The sequence below is a fragment of the Microcaecilia unicolor genome, chromosome 2 (genome assembly GCF_901765095.1).
Source record: "Microcaecilia unicolor chromosome 2, aMicUni1.1, whole genome shotgun sequence".
In the NCBI taxonomy this organism is placed as follows: Eukaryota; Metazoa; Chordata; class Amphibia; order Gymnophiona; family Siphonopidae; genus Microcaecilia; species Microcaecilia unicolor.
The window spans coordinates 335,271,610-335,286,365 of NC_044032.1; the positions used below are offsets into that span (position 1 = coordinate 335,271,610).

Genomic DNA, 14,756 nt, shown 5'->3' on the forward strand with positions numbered 1-14,756 from the left:
TTGGCCACCTCCTTTCTCCCTTTCCTGTACTTCCCCTCTGTTACCTACCTCCCCCTCCCTCATCTACCTATACTATCCCTTCTTTCTTATCCCTGCCTAACTTGCTTAGGTCCTACGAGCCCTTTCCCCACTCCCCATCACCCTTCCCCAAGACCACCTCTTGCTGCTGAGCTGGGCTGCCGCCCGTTTGTGCTTGTGACCGCATAAATGGTTGGGTCACTTTCCTGAGTCACCATACAGCCTTTCTTTATGAACACTTCAGATCAACTAAAAACTTTAATTCAGGCATTTAGATGTGATGTAGACAGGTGATCAGGTCTTTATTTAAAAGTTATTCTGATCAGATTCTGAAAGGAAAACTGATTGTGATGTTTTTGACTAAGAATGTAGACAGGGTTTGTAAGTTTATGAACTAAATTGTCAGCATAAAGAGTTAATTTATTTATTTATTTATTTATTGCATTTGTACCCCACATTTTCCCACCTCTTTGCAGGCTCAATGTGGCTTACAATAATCATGAATAGTGGAAATATATTTTAAAAATAGATATTTAGTGTTGCAGAAGGATCTTGGGCAACATTGTAATGATAAGACATGATAGTAGTGTAACAAGCAGAAATTGTAAGACAGTTCTGACTGTATGTGGAGGAGTTGCGTATATTCACATTGGTTGATCCTTGTGGTATGCCTTGTTAAAGAGATGGGTCTTCAGTAGTTTGCCGAAGTTCATTAATTCGTAAATCGTTTTAAGTTGTGCGGCAATGCGTTCCATAGCTGTGTGCTCAAGTAGGTAAAGTTTGACGCGTGCGTTAGTTTGTATTTCAGACCTTTGCAGTTAGGGAAGTGCAGATTCAGGAATGTGCGGGTAATGAGTGGAAGAGTGCTATGTTGTAAAGCAGCCCCTGAGGATATTGACTGTTTAATATATGTGGTTTTCTGTGTTAGACTATGTAAAGAATAAGGAGCAATAGAAATTTGTGGGACCAATTTAACATGTTTTTTCCCCTGATGGTGCGAAGGAAAGGGGACTTTATAAAAAGTTGGATTGGTTAGCCCCTGCTGTTTGCTAATTACCGGTACAAACTGTGCCAAAAGAAACTGAGCTAATTGAACCTTTTGTCGATAGTGTCATGTTATTTTAAATAATGAGAGGCTTTACTAATTCAATTTAACTTGATATAAGTCTTTTTATAATCACTTTGTAGAAGCTGCCTGCCTGCTGCTTGTGTGGAAACAGAGGGCACAAACAAAATTCCTGTCCGGCACGGTATTGTTCAAACTGCTTTCTGCCTGGGCATTTCTCTCTGGAGTGCATTGAAAAGGCTTATTGGAAGAAACGGTGTCACCGCTGTTCTATGACAGGCCACTATGCTGATGTAAGTACCAGTTTTTAAACAAAACCTTGATGATCTTTATAACCATTTTCTTTCTGTATGATTTAGTCGCCAGTGAGCTGATCATTAAAAGACATCAGTATCCTCTCTTTACAATGTTTATCCACTCCTACCCTAGCTAATATTTAACCATCTCTCTGACCTCACGTGCAACTTTCTTCAAATCAATCACCTTACTTTCTAGTTCTTCCTACTTTCTTACTCATCTATATGTTAAAACTTTGCCTTACCCTTCACTACCAAAATGTTCTAGTACATATTGTGTTGTCATTGCAAGTAGTATACCATACAACAAAAAAGAAGAGTCCAGTGATATGTATATGGAAATATAATCTTTCTGATTTCAATTTGAAAACCGAGGAAAAGACTTCAAAACGCCCAACCGTGTTCTCACAAATTTTCAGCGGCTTTTACTGAGGGTGTGGTGTTCATCATTGGTCATAAAAATCTTGTTTTTTTTCAAAATTATTTAATTTTTTTAAAACTTATTTGTCCTTTTCTTAAAAGTTTCTCAAGACTTTAATTCATCAATACTTTCTTATTAGCAAAATTCAATGGTTCCTATAACCTCTTGAAACCATGCGTAGTCTCAATAATTTTGACATATATTGTAAGGAGTTATCATAAAATAATGCAAAGTCGAGCAGTTGGTGGCGCTATAGAAATGATAAGAAGTAGTAGTAGTAGTAGTTATCTGCTGCCCGACGGCAGCCTCATCCGTTTCACTTTGTTAGCTTTTTCAAGGACTGTGCATCAACATGAAGAGTATTGATCAATTTTGATTACCTGAAAATATGCATCATATACATCATTTAAAGGGAAACTGGCAAGTTTTCTTAAGAATACATATGTGTTTTTTTTCTATTTTTACACATCCAGAAATTTAAACGTATTGATAACTAGTTATCAACACACTGCACTTTAACTTACATTCTACTTTGTCTGCTTACGACTCGATACTGCTGCTGACCATGAGCCCACAACGGCTCGCAGCATTTAACAACTCGAGAAGATATGAATGAACCAATCAGAAAGAATCCTCATAGTAATTGCAATTTAATTGTCTAATTGACTGCAGGATTACTTATTTTACTAATTCTGATGTTTGGCTCTGTTGAGAATTAAATGTCTATGTAGCAAAAATCGTTACATTGGATGACTACCGTTTGAATCGTTCTTTGATCATTATTGTTTCAGCATTGTGTTCTAGATGTCAGTTTTCTTATTTTGAAATAAATATATCAATTAGAAGATAACACTGAACACTTGCAAATACTTAAATGTTGCACAACGTCTTTATGACTAAAGCCTAAAATTTTATTTGCCTATGAAAGTCGTTTTGCTGTAAATATAATGATTCACTTAAATTTTAAACAATCATAAAAAAAGATGGTCCTAAATTCGAACAATGCAATGTGTGTTATAAAATAGATGTGATTCAAAAGACATCAGTATTGATTATTGTTGATGGAGGAGTATAATTTTGATGGTAAACCAGACTCGGTTGAAAAATACCTTCCATTCAATATTATTGTTCAATCCGAAAGGTTCTAACGTGTTCAAACGATGCATCCATCTTTGTTCAGATTTTAATAAAAATTTAGCCCGATCACCTCCTCTTATGTTGGTTTAATTAAATCAATAATGAAACACCTAAGCTGTTCAAATGTATGCTTGAATTTGACACAGTGATCAACCAATGGAGCTTCCATTCTTACTCTTTTGATGTTCCTTCGATGTTCATGAAGTCTAATCTTCAGACTTCTGGTGGTTTTCCCCGACGTATAATTTTCCACAGGGGCAGAAAATCCTATATGCCGCATATGTACTATTACAATTGCTGAAATATCTTAAATTATACGTTCTGTTATCTGATGGGTTTTAAAAAAATTTATACTGTAACGTGACTTCGCAGTTTTTGCATTTTCCGCATTTAAAATGTCCCAAAGATGTGCTCTTGGATTCTTTTTTATTTGTGGCTAAATAAGAAGGACTTAAAATCTCCTTCAAATTTCTTCCTCTTGAATATGATGTTTTCACGGAGGTGTTCTTAAATAAAACGTGCGATTGCATAATATGCCATTGCTCTTTGATGATTCTTGAAATTTGGGGCTGGCATTGTTGTACTTGCTGATAAAAGTCATTGTTTGCGGTGTCTCTATTGTTTTCTGATTTTTTTATTTTTTTTTATTATTTGTTACATTTGTACCTCACATTTTCCCACCTATTTACAGGCTCAATGTGGCTTACATAGTACTGTAAAGGCGTTCCCTAAGTCGGTTGATAACAAATACAAGGTTATATTGTGGACAAATGATGTGGGTGTGTGTCAGGCTCCATGAGGGTCAAAGGAATGAAGGTTGTAGATTGTCCGGTATGATCATTGGTTATGCTGTGTTGCTGGGTGTGGGGATTTACGTTGGATTGGTGGGGGTAAGCCTTTTTGAAGAGATTGGTTTGCAGTGATTTCCTGAAGGTTAGGTTTAAAAGCCAGTCACAAGTAGTATATCATGCCATACTTTGTATTGTTCAAATATTTTTACTGCTCTAATTGCCTATTGCTCATGTTGATTTATTCTTACTGTACACCGCCTTGAGTGAATTCCTTCAAAAAGGCAGTAAATAAATCCTAATAAATAAATAAATGTGCCATGTTTGAAGTATCCTTTCCAACTATTACTGCTCAAATAAAAGGATATTTTAAACCACAAATTTTAAATTATTTTTGTTGGTTTCCTTCAGTTCCATTAAATTTCCATGAATGATGTTACAAGTGACCCAACCTATAATGTGATCCAGTTAGTTCTACTACTGCTTATCATTTCTATAGCACTAGTAGACATATGCAACATTGTACACATTACAGTGGGGGAAATAAGTATTTGATCCCTTGCTGATTTTGTAAGTTTGCCCACTGACAAAGACATGAGCAGCCCATAATTGAAGGGTAGGTTATTGGTAACAGTGAGAGATAGCACATCACAAATTAAATCCGGAAAATCACATTGTGGAAAGTATATGAATTTATTTGCATTCTGCAGAGGGAAATAAGTATTTGATCCCCCACCAACCAGTAAGAGATCTGGCCCTACAGACCAGGTAGATGCTCCAAATCAACTCGTTACCTGCATGACAGACAGCTGTCGGCAATGGTCACCTGTATGAAAGACACCTGTCCACAGACTCAGTGAATCAGTCAGACTCTAACCTCTACAAAATGGCCAAGAGCAAGGAGCTGTCTAAGGATGTCAGGGACAAGATCATACACCTGCACAAGGCTGGAATGGGCTACAAATCCATCAGTAAGACGCTGGGCGAGAAGGAGACAACTGTTGGTGCCATAGTAAGAAAATGGAAGAAGTACAAAATGACTGTCAATCGACAAAGATCTGGGGCTCCACGCAAAATCTCACCTCGTGGGGTATCCTTGATCATGAGGAAGGTTAGAAATCAGCCTACAACTACAAGGGGGGAACTTGTCAATGATCTCAAGGCAGCTGGGACCACTGTCACCACGAAACCATTGGTAACACATTACGACATAACGGATTGCAATCCTGCAGTGCCCGCAAGGTCCCCCTGCTCCGGAAGGCACATGTGACGGCCCGTCTGAAGTTTGCCAGTGAACACCTGGATGATGCCGAGAGTGATTGGGAGAAGGTGCTGTGGTCAGATGAGACAAAAATTGAGCTCTTTGGCATGAACTCAACTCGCCGTGTTTGGAGGAAGAGAAATGCTGCCTATGACCCAAAGAACACCGTCCCCACTGTCAAGCATGGAGGTGGAAATGTTATGTTTTGGGGGTGTTTCTCTGCTAAGGGCACAGGACTACTTCACCGCATCAATGGGAGAATGGATGGGGCCATGTACCGTACAATTCTGAGTGACAACCTCCTTCCCTCCGCCAGGGCCTTAAAAATGGGTCGTGGCTGGGTCTTCCAGCACGACAATGACCCAAAACATACAGCCAAGGCAACAAAGGAGTGGCTCAGGAAGAAGCACATTAGGGTCATGGAGTGGCCTAGCCAGTCACCAGACCTTAATCCCATTGAAAACTTATGGAGGGAGCTGAAGCTGCGAGTTGCCAAGCGACAGCCCAGAACTCTTAATGATTTAGAGATGATCTGCAAAGAGGAGTGGACCAAAATTCCTCCTGACATGTGTGCAAACCTCATCATCAACTACAGAAGACGTCTGACCGCTGTGCTTGCCAACAAGGGTTTTGCCACCAAGTATTAGGTCTTGTTTGCCAGAGGGATTAAATACTTATTTCCCTCTGCAGAATGCAAATAAATTCATATACTTTCCACAATGTGATTTTCCGGATTTAATTTGTGATGTGCTATCTCTCACTGTTACCAATAACCTACCCTTCAATTATGGGCTGCTCATGTCTTTGTCAGTGGGCAAACTTACAAAATCAGCAAGGGATCAAATACTTATTTCCCCCACTGTATATTCAGGTTCTTTCTCTGTCCCTAGAGGGCTCACAATCTAAGGTGTTTTTTTCTCTACCTTGAGCAGTGGAGGGTTAAGTGACTTTCCCAGGGTCACAAGAAGCTGCAGTGGGAATCGGGCCCAGTTCCCCAGGATCGCAGCTAACTGCAGTAACCATTAGGCAACTTCTGTAAGTTGGTATATATGTTGTTGTTAATTTTGAAGCCATAAAATATAAAGGAGAACAGTATCTTATGAAATAGTCTTTAATTAGTCTTAAATATTAGAAATTACAACATGAAGGTACTCAGAAACGTTAACCTGATTCAGCTTCTAACTGATGGAAAGATTTCAATCATTGCATCGGTCCAATAAAGTTGTATAAAATTGTTTCAAAACTGCTTCAATAAATGCAAAAACTCACTCCACCGAATCAGGTTAGAAATAAATCTCCCAATGTGAAATCGTGACCAAACTTGAACATAGTCTTGAATTAATATATCCAGTATGATGCTGCATAATCATATATGTTCTGATGTCGACAGTCCTGTGTTTTGCCTTGAGGTGTCTTCAGGAGACCAGACTGTAAGAGCCCCTTTTACTAAGCTGCAGTAAGCCCAACACGGGCTTACCACCCGCTAAACAGGAAGTACCGCCGGGCTAACCGCAGCAGCCCGGCGGTACTTCCCACCCCTAATGTGCCATCATATCTGGTGCTGCAAAAAAAAAAAAAAAAATATATATATATTTATTTATTTATTTTTGTAGTGCCAGAGTATACCCGGTGGTAATCGGGCAGTGCTGCTCGCTGCCTGGTTACCGCCGGGTTAGTGTGGGAGCCCTTACTGCCACCTCAATGGCTGTGTGGCAAGTGCTTTACTGGTCGCACGGCAATTTCCTGCAAGAAAGAGAGACTTCCCTTTTACCTGCTGCGGTAACGGGATCTCGGCGCGAGTGAAAAACACACGCAGATGTTAGCGCAGGCCCCCTTTTGCCGTAGCTTGGTAAAAGGGGCCCTAAATTAACAAATATGTATCTGTCTAAAGTCATTCAAAAATATATACTTCACATCTGTAATAGTATTTTAATAAACTATAAACTCCCTTATCAATCACAATTGCTGCAGCATGGAAGGAAATCTGCCAGCCTTCACCCCTGCTCAAACTAAAGACACCCTTTAACTGACTGGCCAGAGATTCAGAAACTGAATAAACTGTTAGTTAGAACTGAGTTGCATTTAGCCACATTAGTGGATTATTGCTAGGATTATGATTGAACAAGGAACCATGATTTTTGACAATTTAGGTTGTTGCCCAGTGGAACAAGACTATTTCCAGGTGCTCGTTGGATCTTTATTGTTGACAGTCGATAAACCTAACAACATGGTTCAGGAATTAACCACAGAATTAGAAGCCAAATTGGAATTTAATAAAATCACCAGTAGTATTGGTGACTTACCAACCACAATATCTAGAGCATCAGCAACAAATGGAAGTATATCGGCAACAAGTTTGAGCCCAGAAGATTAAGTATCGTCAAAATGATTTGGATTATACAAAAGTCTATGTATATCATTGGATGGACAAAAATTGTCAGTCCTGTAGAAACTGGAAGGGAAATTAAAAACAAAACATAAAAACCCCAACTCATTCATTAATTCATCTAGTGATTCATCAGGCGATGATAATTCACCTATCTTCATTAAGGGGAAAATAAACCTTAACCGGAGTCAATCTAAACCTATAGCAACAAAAGACTCCAGAATTACATTCCAATTTCTCTTTATTGACATGTGAGTGTCAGTCATCAACAGTAAATAATAATATAACATACACTCACTCGCATGCATACGTCAGCCACCCTTCAAATCTCATAATTGCAATATAAACAGTAAAACTGTAAAGATGTTACACAATGCACCACAATCCTGCCGAACAATACAGTGCAGTCATTTAAACTTAGTGTTATAGTCTCACATAATTTTAGTGTACAAACTAAAGTGTACAAACTAAATGATAACCGCCGCTGAGTCCTTCATTAGTAGCGTTCAAATTGTCATTATTCCACAGATATACATAGTGGAATATTAAGATGATAACATCCCAATTTTATCGTGATGTGATGATGTTGGCAGAACACCAAAATCGGGTAGCTGAAGAAATGCTTCCACAACTATTACTTCATCAAACAACCGGTTAGCAGATTCCGGTGGGGTGGTCCTCTGGCGGAAGCCCGGTCGGTTACCATGCAGGTGTGCAGCCTTGCACAGGATTATCACCTTGGTTCCTCCTGACGAAGGAGAACGAAATGCGGACTGCAGCTTAGTAAAAGGACCCCTCAATGCAAGTTTAGAATAGCTGAACATTTTTGTCACATTTATCACAAACACATGCAGGCACACCTGGTGGAATCTTGGATTAGGGAACAGCATTCAGAGTCTGATTTGAAATTTGTAGTGCTTTTACAAGTTTCTACAAGTTATGGAGGAGATATCTCCAAGGAACAAATGTTAATATATACCTGGGATACAATTAAACCCAAGAGTTTAAACAAAGAAATAAAGTGGCTGCTCATTTGATTGACCTTAGGTACAACCAATAAAATTAGCTTTAGTAGCAGTGGGAGGTGCAAATTTAGTATAAGTAGCACACATGCACTGGCGTGTTCAGATTGATCAGGGGTGAAGGCCCGGCAGCTTTCCTTCCATGCTGCAGCAAGCGTGATTGATAAGTGAGTTTTATAGTTTATTTAAAATACTATTATAAATGTGAAGTATATATTTTTGACTGACTAGACTTTTGATACAAGGTGAAATATAGGACTGTGTTGAGATTGGGGACATACATGATTATGTTGCATCATGTTGGATATATTCAAGATTGTTTGAGTTTAGTCACTTTTACACGTTAGGAGCTTTATTTCTACAGTGAATGTCAAATGGATTCTGAAAAGTTTTGCACACATATATGAACCTCACAAATCAATTTTTAAGTTTTCAATATCCTATATAATAAAAAGCACCTCCAACATTCTGAAGCCGAGAAAGTGAAGCCTTGAAGCATTCCTGCAACGTTCCGGAACTACATGTTGTCAATTGAGGAGATGGAGCCTTACAGAGCGCACGAATGCTTCAAGGCTTGAAGGCTTCACTTTCTCACACACACACTCACTCTCTGTCTCTCACCTACACTCTCTCTCACACACAAACACACACACTCTGTCTGTCTCTCTCACATACACTCTCACACACTCTCTTACACACACATTCTGTCTCTCTCTCACACACACACACTCTGTCTGTCTCTCTCTCACTCATTCTCTCTCACATACACACTCCATCTCTCACCCACACACTCTCTTCAAACATACACACTTCGAGGAAAGGGGGGCATGGAACACGCTGGGGAGGAGAGGGAGGGGGGCCATGGAACTCGGAGGGGAGGGGAGGAGAGGGAGGGAGGGTGACCTGCACCTCGGACGGAAGGGGGCCTGGAACTCGGAGGAGAGGGCGAGAGGGAAGAAGAGGGTCATGGAACTCGGAGCCCCCACACTCACACACACACACACTCACTCTCTGTCTCTCACACACTCACTCTTACACACACATACACTCTGTCTCTCACACACTCTTTCTCTCTGACACAAACACACACACACTCTGTCTGTCTCTCACTCATTCTCTCTCTCACTCACAAACACACTATCTCTCACACACACACTTTCTCTCTCTCTCCAACATACACACTCCGAGGAAAACCTTGCTAGCGTCCATTTTCATTTGTGTCAGAAACGGACCTGTTTTACTATTATAAATATCCATATTCATATTTATTATGAATAACTTTTTCAATTGATGTCATTTATAAAGACACTGAAAAAAACCACTTATCTTCATGAGTGTTTAAAACGCCGTCATGCAGCTCTGCTCTTCTTTTACACAGCACCGCATAAACACAGGCACAGTAGCAAGTCAGTGTCAATCCCAACGGGGATCTGTTTCGCAGCGTGCTTTTTCAACAGACCTCACTACACTGATGCCTTCAATTAAAAAATACCTATGTTATATGGTCATGTTATGTGGTCACTAATGGGCATTCCCAAAAACAATGCTTTTCAAAAAATCAACAGTCTGATTCAACGCATACTCTCATCACTCCCGTTAAATGAAGTGTATGGCCAGCCATCAAAAGATGGCTCCAGTACTGAAAAGACGCCTTCACTGCTGGATAAAAAGACACCTTCAAAACAGCCACCAATCACCATACGGTGACGTCATCCTACTTACATGTCACAATCGAAAAGAAATTAAAGAAAATTGTAGAAAAACTAGGAGAAGAAAAGTTGTAACAGATTAAAAAAGAATAGATCACCTGTTGTGTTTAAGTGAATGAGATCCTCATGATTCGAATGTAGCTTTATTTCTAACCTGATTCGGTGGAGTGAGTTTTGAGATCTCCGCAATCAAACATCTTTACAGCTCAGCCTCGGGATTTAAATTAAGCACCATATGTATTCCTTTTTGTATTTATTGAAGCAATTTTGAAACAATTTTATAGAACTTATTAGACTGGTGCAATGATTGAACTCTTTCCAATCAGAAGCTGAATCAGGTTAACGTTTCTGAGCACCTTCATGTTATAATTCATAATATTTAAGACTAATTAAAGACAGTCTCATACGATACTGTTGTTCTCCTTTAAATTTTATGGCTTCAGCCTAGGGAGAGCAATAAATTATTGGATTCCCATTTTTTGTTTAGTTGTTGATTTTGAGCCGATGCTTGTGAGATAATTTGAGACTTATATTTAATGGACTCTAAGAAATGATGTAAAATAACCTTTTTTCATTGTTGTTTGAATTTTAATGTCAAATCATAAATAATTCAAGGCACACAGGACACAGCTTTCTTGTATATATAGATATGCACTGTTGCGATTCAGAGACTTTGCCATTTGGTTTATATGGGACTTTTTAGCTCACTCTTGAATTGATGTTGAACAGGGCTGTGCCTGAACCCAAGTAAAACTGAGCTTCTGTGTGTCCCTAACGCAAGTGGGCACTACCTGACATCAAAATCTCTTTCGGAAAATCACAAGTAAGGAACCTGGAATACAGCTAGACTCAAAACTTAGGCTGCTCCTACAAGAGCTGCTTCCATCATTTGAGACAACTATGCTGCCTCTCTCACCTCTTTTGATTGAGAAGGTAAGACTTGTCACAATTGTGCTTGCCATAATAACATTAAGACTGTATTATTGTAATGCACTCTATGCTGGTTCTGACTACAAAGGGTTTGCACCAGCTTTAATTGATTCAGAATGCTACAGCAAGACTAATAGAAGATTATAAGCAGTGTCATCACATACACCATTTTTTGCAAAAATTTCACTGGCTACCAGTGCAATACTACTACTACTTATTTCTGTAGCGCTACTAGATGTACGCAGCGCTGTACACTTGAACATGAAGAGATAGTCCCCTGCTTGACAGAGCTTACCATCTAATCAGGGCAGGCAAACAGGACAAATAAGGGATAAGGGAATGCTAAGATGGGAATGATTAAACAGACATGGGTACTAAATAAGGGGGTTTTTACTAAAGCTTAGCTCGAGTTACCTGCAGTGGAGCCCATTTTATTCCTATGGGACCTACTGCAGATAACTCGAGCTAAGCTTTAGTAAAAGACCCCCTAAGTGAATAGGGATTAGGAGTTAAAGGCAGCATCAAAAAGGTGGGCTTTTAGACTAGATTTGAAGATAAGCAGAGATGGCGCTTGACATACTGGCACAGAAAGTCTATTCCAGGTATACGGTGCAGCAAGATAAAAGGAACGGAATCTGGAGTTAGCAGTGGAGGAGAAGGGTACAGATGAGAGAGATTTAGCTAATGAACGGAGTTCCCGGGGAGGAGTGTAGGTACAGATGAGAGGTACTGAGGAGCTGCAGAGTGAATGCACTTGTATGTCAATACGAGGAGTTTGAACTGTATGTGGAAACAGATAGGGAGGCTAAATGTAAAACTATGTGTCTGATCTTCAAGGCCCTTAAAGGAAATGACAGAGTACTTGAAGAAAGGATCTCTCTCTATACACTTCCAAGGTTCACTATGGTCCTTAAACATCACACGATGTGATACCCGCCAGCAAACCTTCTCTAGAGTAGCCCCCAAACTACAGAATGCACTCCCTGAAAGGCTTCACTTAACACAAGACTGTCTCAACTTCAGGAAGCGAGTGAAAGCTTGGGTATTTTCCCAAGCCTTTAATGGAAGAACCAATTAATTTGCTGGTCACACACATACAAGGACTAACATACTGTAGCAGGACTTTCTTACCCATCCTATCCTAGCTGAGATTATATTCATGCATCTTTCTGACTTCATGTGCAACTTTACTTAAATTAGTCCCTTTATTTTTTAACTCCTATTTATTATTTTGTAGCATTTGTATCCCACACTTTTCCCACCAGTTTGCAGGCTCAATGTGGCTTACATTTGCCATAATGGTGGTTGCCATTTCCGGGGTAACAGAATTACAAATGGTATTACGTTAAGGTGCATACACATACATGGTAACATACATGGAACATAGCATATATGGAACAGATCATGATATATATATATACCATGTGCATATATATATGGTAAAGGAGAATACATTTTGTAATGCATGAAGGTTCCTGAGTAGTAAATTGGATTGTAACATATATTAGGTTATCGACTATAGAGAGACCCTATTGATAAGGTTTAAGGTGGTAGTAGTGTTGATCATTGATAGCAAAGAGGTTAATCAGTCATGTGCTAAGATTTCGGGTATGTATAGATCGTGTTATGGTGTTGTTATTTGGACTTTAAGATGGTTGTTTATGGTATACCTTCTTGAATAGATCTGTTTTTAGTAGCCTTCGGAAGATGGTTAGGTCTTGCGTTGTTTTTTATGGCCTTCGGTAGTGCGTTCCACAGCTGCATGCAGATGTATGAGAAACTGGTCGCGTATGTGGATTTATATTTTAGTCCTTTACAGTTAGGGTAGTGAAGATTGAGGAATGTGCGTGATGATCTTTTTGTGTTCCTAGTAGGCAGGTCTATGAGGTCTGACATATAGGTTGGGGCTTCCTTGTATATGATTTTGTGGACCAGAGTGCAAACTTTGAACGCAATTCGTTCTTTTAATGTGAGCCAGTGTAGGTTTTCTCTTAGGGGTTTTGGCGCTTTTGTATTTCGCTTTCCCAAATATGAGTCTGGCTGCTGTGTTTTGAGCGGTTTGAAGCTTCTTAATGATTTGTCTTTGCATCCGGCATAGATGGCATTGCAGTAGTCTAGATGACTTAGCACCATTGATTGTACTAGGCTGCGGAATACATCCCTTGGGAAGAAAGGTTTGATTCTTTTTAAGTTTCCACATTGAGTAGAACATTTTCTTTACTGTATTTTTCGCATGGTCTTCGAGTGTGAGATTTCGGTCAATTGTGACTCCCAGATTTTCAGCCTGTCTGAGACCGGAAGGGTGTAGTCTGGGGTGTTTATGGTATTGGGTTTGTTTGTGTTGTATTGTGAGGATAGGATGAGACATTGTGTTTTTTCTGCGTTTAGCTTTAGTTGGAATGTGTCTGCCCATGAGTTCATTATTGTAGGCTGTGTGTGATTTTGTTTGTGATTTCGGTTATGTCTTGTTTGAACGGATGTATATCGTGACATTGTCTGCATAGATGTACGGATTGAGTCCTTGGTTGGATAGCGATTTGTCTAAAGGTGTCATCATTAAGTTAAAAGGGTTGGTGAGAGCGGGTATCCTTGTGGTACTCCGCATTCAGGTGGTTTCCATGGTGTTGACGTTTTTGAGTTAGAAATCACTTGATACGATCTTGCTGTTAGGAAGCCTTTAAACCCTCTTAGTACGTTTCCTCCAATCCCGAAGTAGTCTAGGAGGTTCGTGAGTATTTGGTGGCTGACCATGTCGAACGCGCTGGACATATCGAATGTAGGAGTAGCACATTGTTTCCAGTTGCAATTAGTTGTTTGAATTTAGTATGAGTGTGATTAGCACTGTTTCAGTGCTATAGTTGGATCGAAATCCTGACTGTGATTCGTGTAGTACTGAGAATTTGTTTAGGTAGTTGGTGAGTTGTTTGGTTACCATACTTTCCATTAGTTTTACTATCAGGGGAATGGATACTACTGGTCGATAGTTGGTTGTGTCATTTAGTTTTTCTTTAAGTCTTTGGGTATGGGTGTAAGTAATATATTTCCTTTGTCCTTGGGAAGAGTCCCTGTTGTAGCATGTAGTTCAGGTGTGATGTAAGGTCTGTTATGAAGCGTTTGGGGGCGGACCTTGTTAGGCTGCTGGGTTTTGGAGAATTTGTTGAGTGCTTGAATGATGGTATCTTCGGTTAGCATGTCGAAGTCATTCCAGGTTCGATCTGCTGGGTATTCACCAGGAGTAGGGTCTAGGCAATCCATAAATTTTTCGTGGTCAGTGGCATTGTGTGGTAATGTGGATCGAAGTTTTATAATTTTCTCATTGAAGTATTTGGCAAGTTGGTCTGCCGATGGGTGTCTGTGCTAGCTGTGGTCACTGGTGTGGTGTCTATTAGTTTGTGCACGAGTTGGTAGAGTTATTGTGCGTCTTTGTAGTCTGGTCCTATTTTGGTTTTGTAGTATGCTCTTTTGGTTTGTCTTCTTGTATACTTGTATTTTTCTTTGTTGTTTCTATTTTAATCTATATGTGCTATCTTTGCTTATGCCTTCTGCTGTCTATTAAAATGTTATGATGTGTGTTCTCCGAGGACAAGCAGGCTGCTTGTTCTCACTGATGGGTGACGTACCACGGCAGCCCCTCCAATCGGAATCTTCACTAGCAAAGTCCTTTGCTAGTCCTCCCGCGCCCGCGCGCACAGCGCATGCGCGGCCGTCTTCCCGCCCGAAAC

The 14,756-nt window shown here is 39.8% G+C and overlaps 1 protein-coding gene across 1 annotated transcript in view; it reads left to right on the forward strand.

Annotated features, from left to right (window-relative positions):
• Positions 1 to 14,756, forward strand: part of ZCCHC7 (zinc finger CCHC-type containing 7) — a 746,336-nt gene that overhangs the window by 297,597 nt on the left and 433,983 nt on the right. The window contains exon 5 of the mRNA XM_030194364.1: positions 1,207 to 1,377. Within this exon, the coding sequence (XP_030050224.1) occupies positions 1,207 to 1,377 (171 nt within the window). The remainder of the gene's footprint in view (positions 1 to 1,206; positions 1,378 to 14,756) is intronic.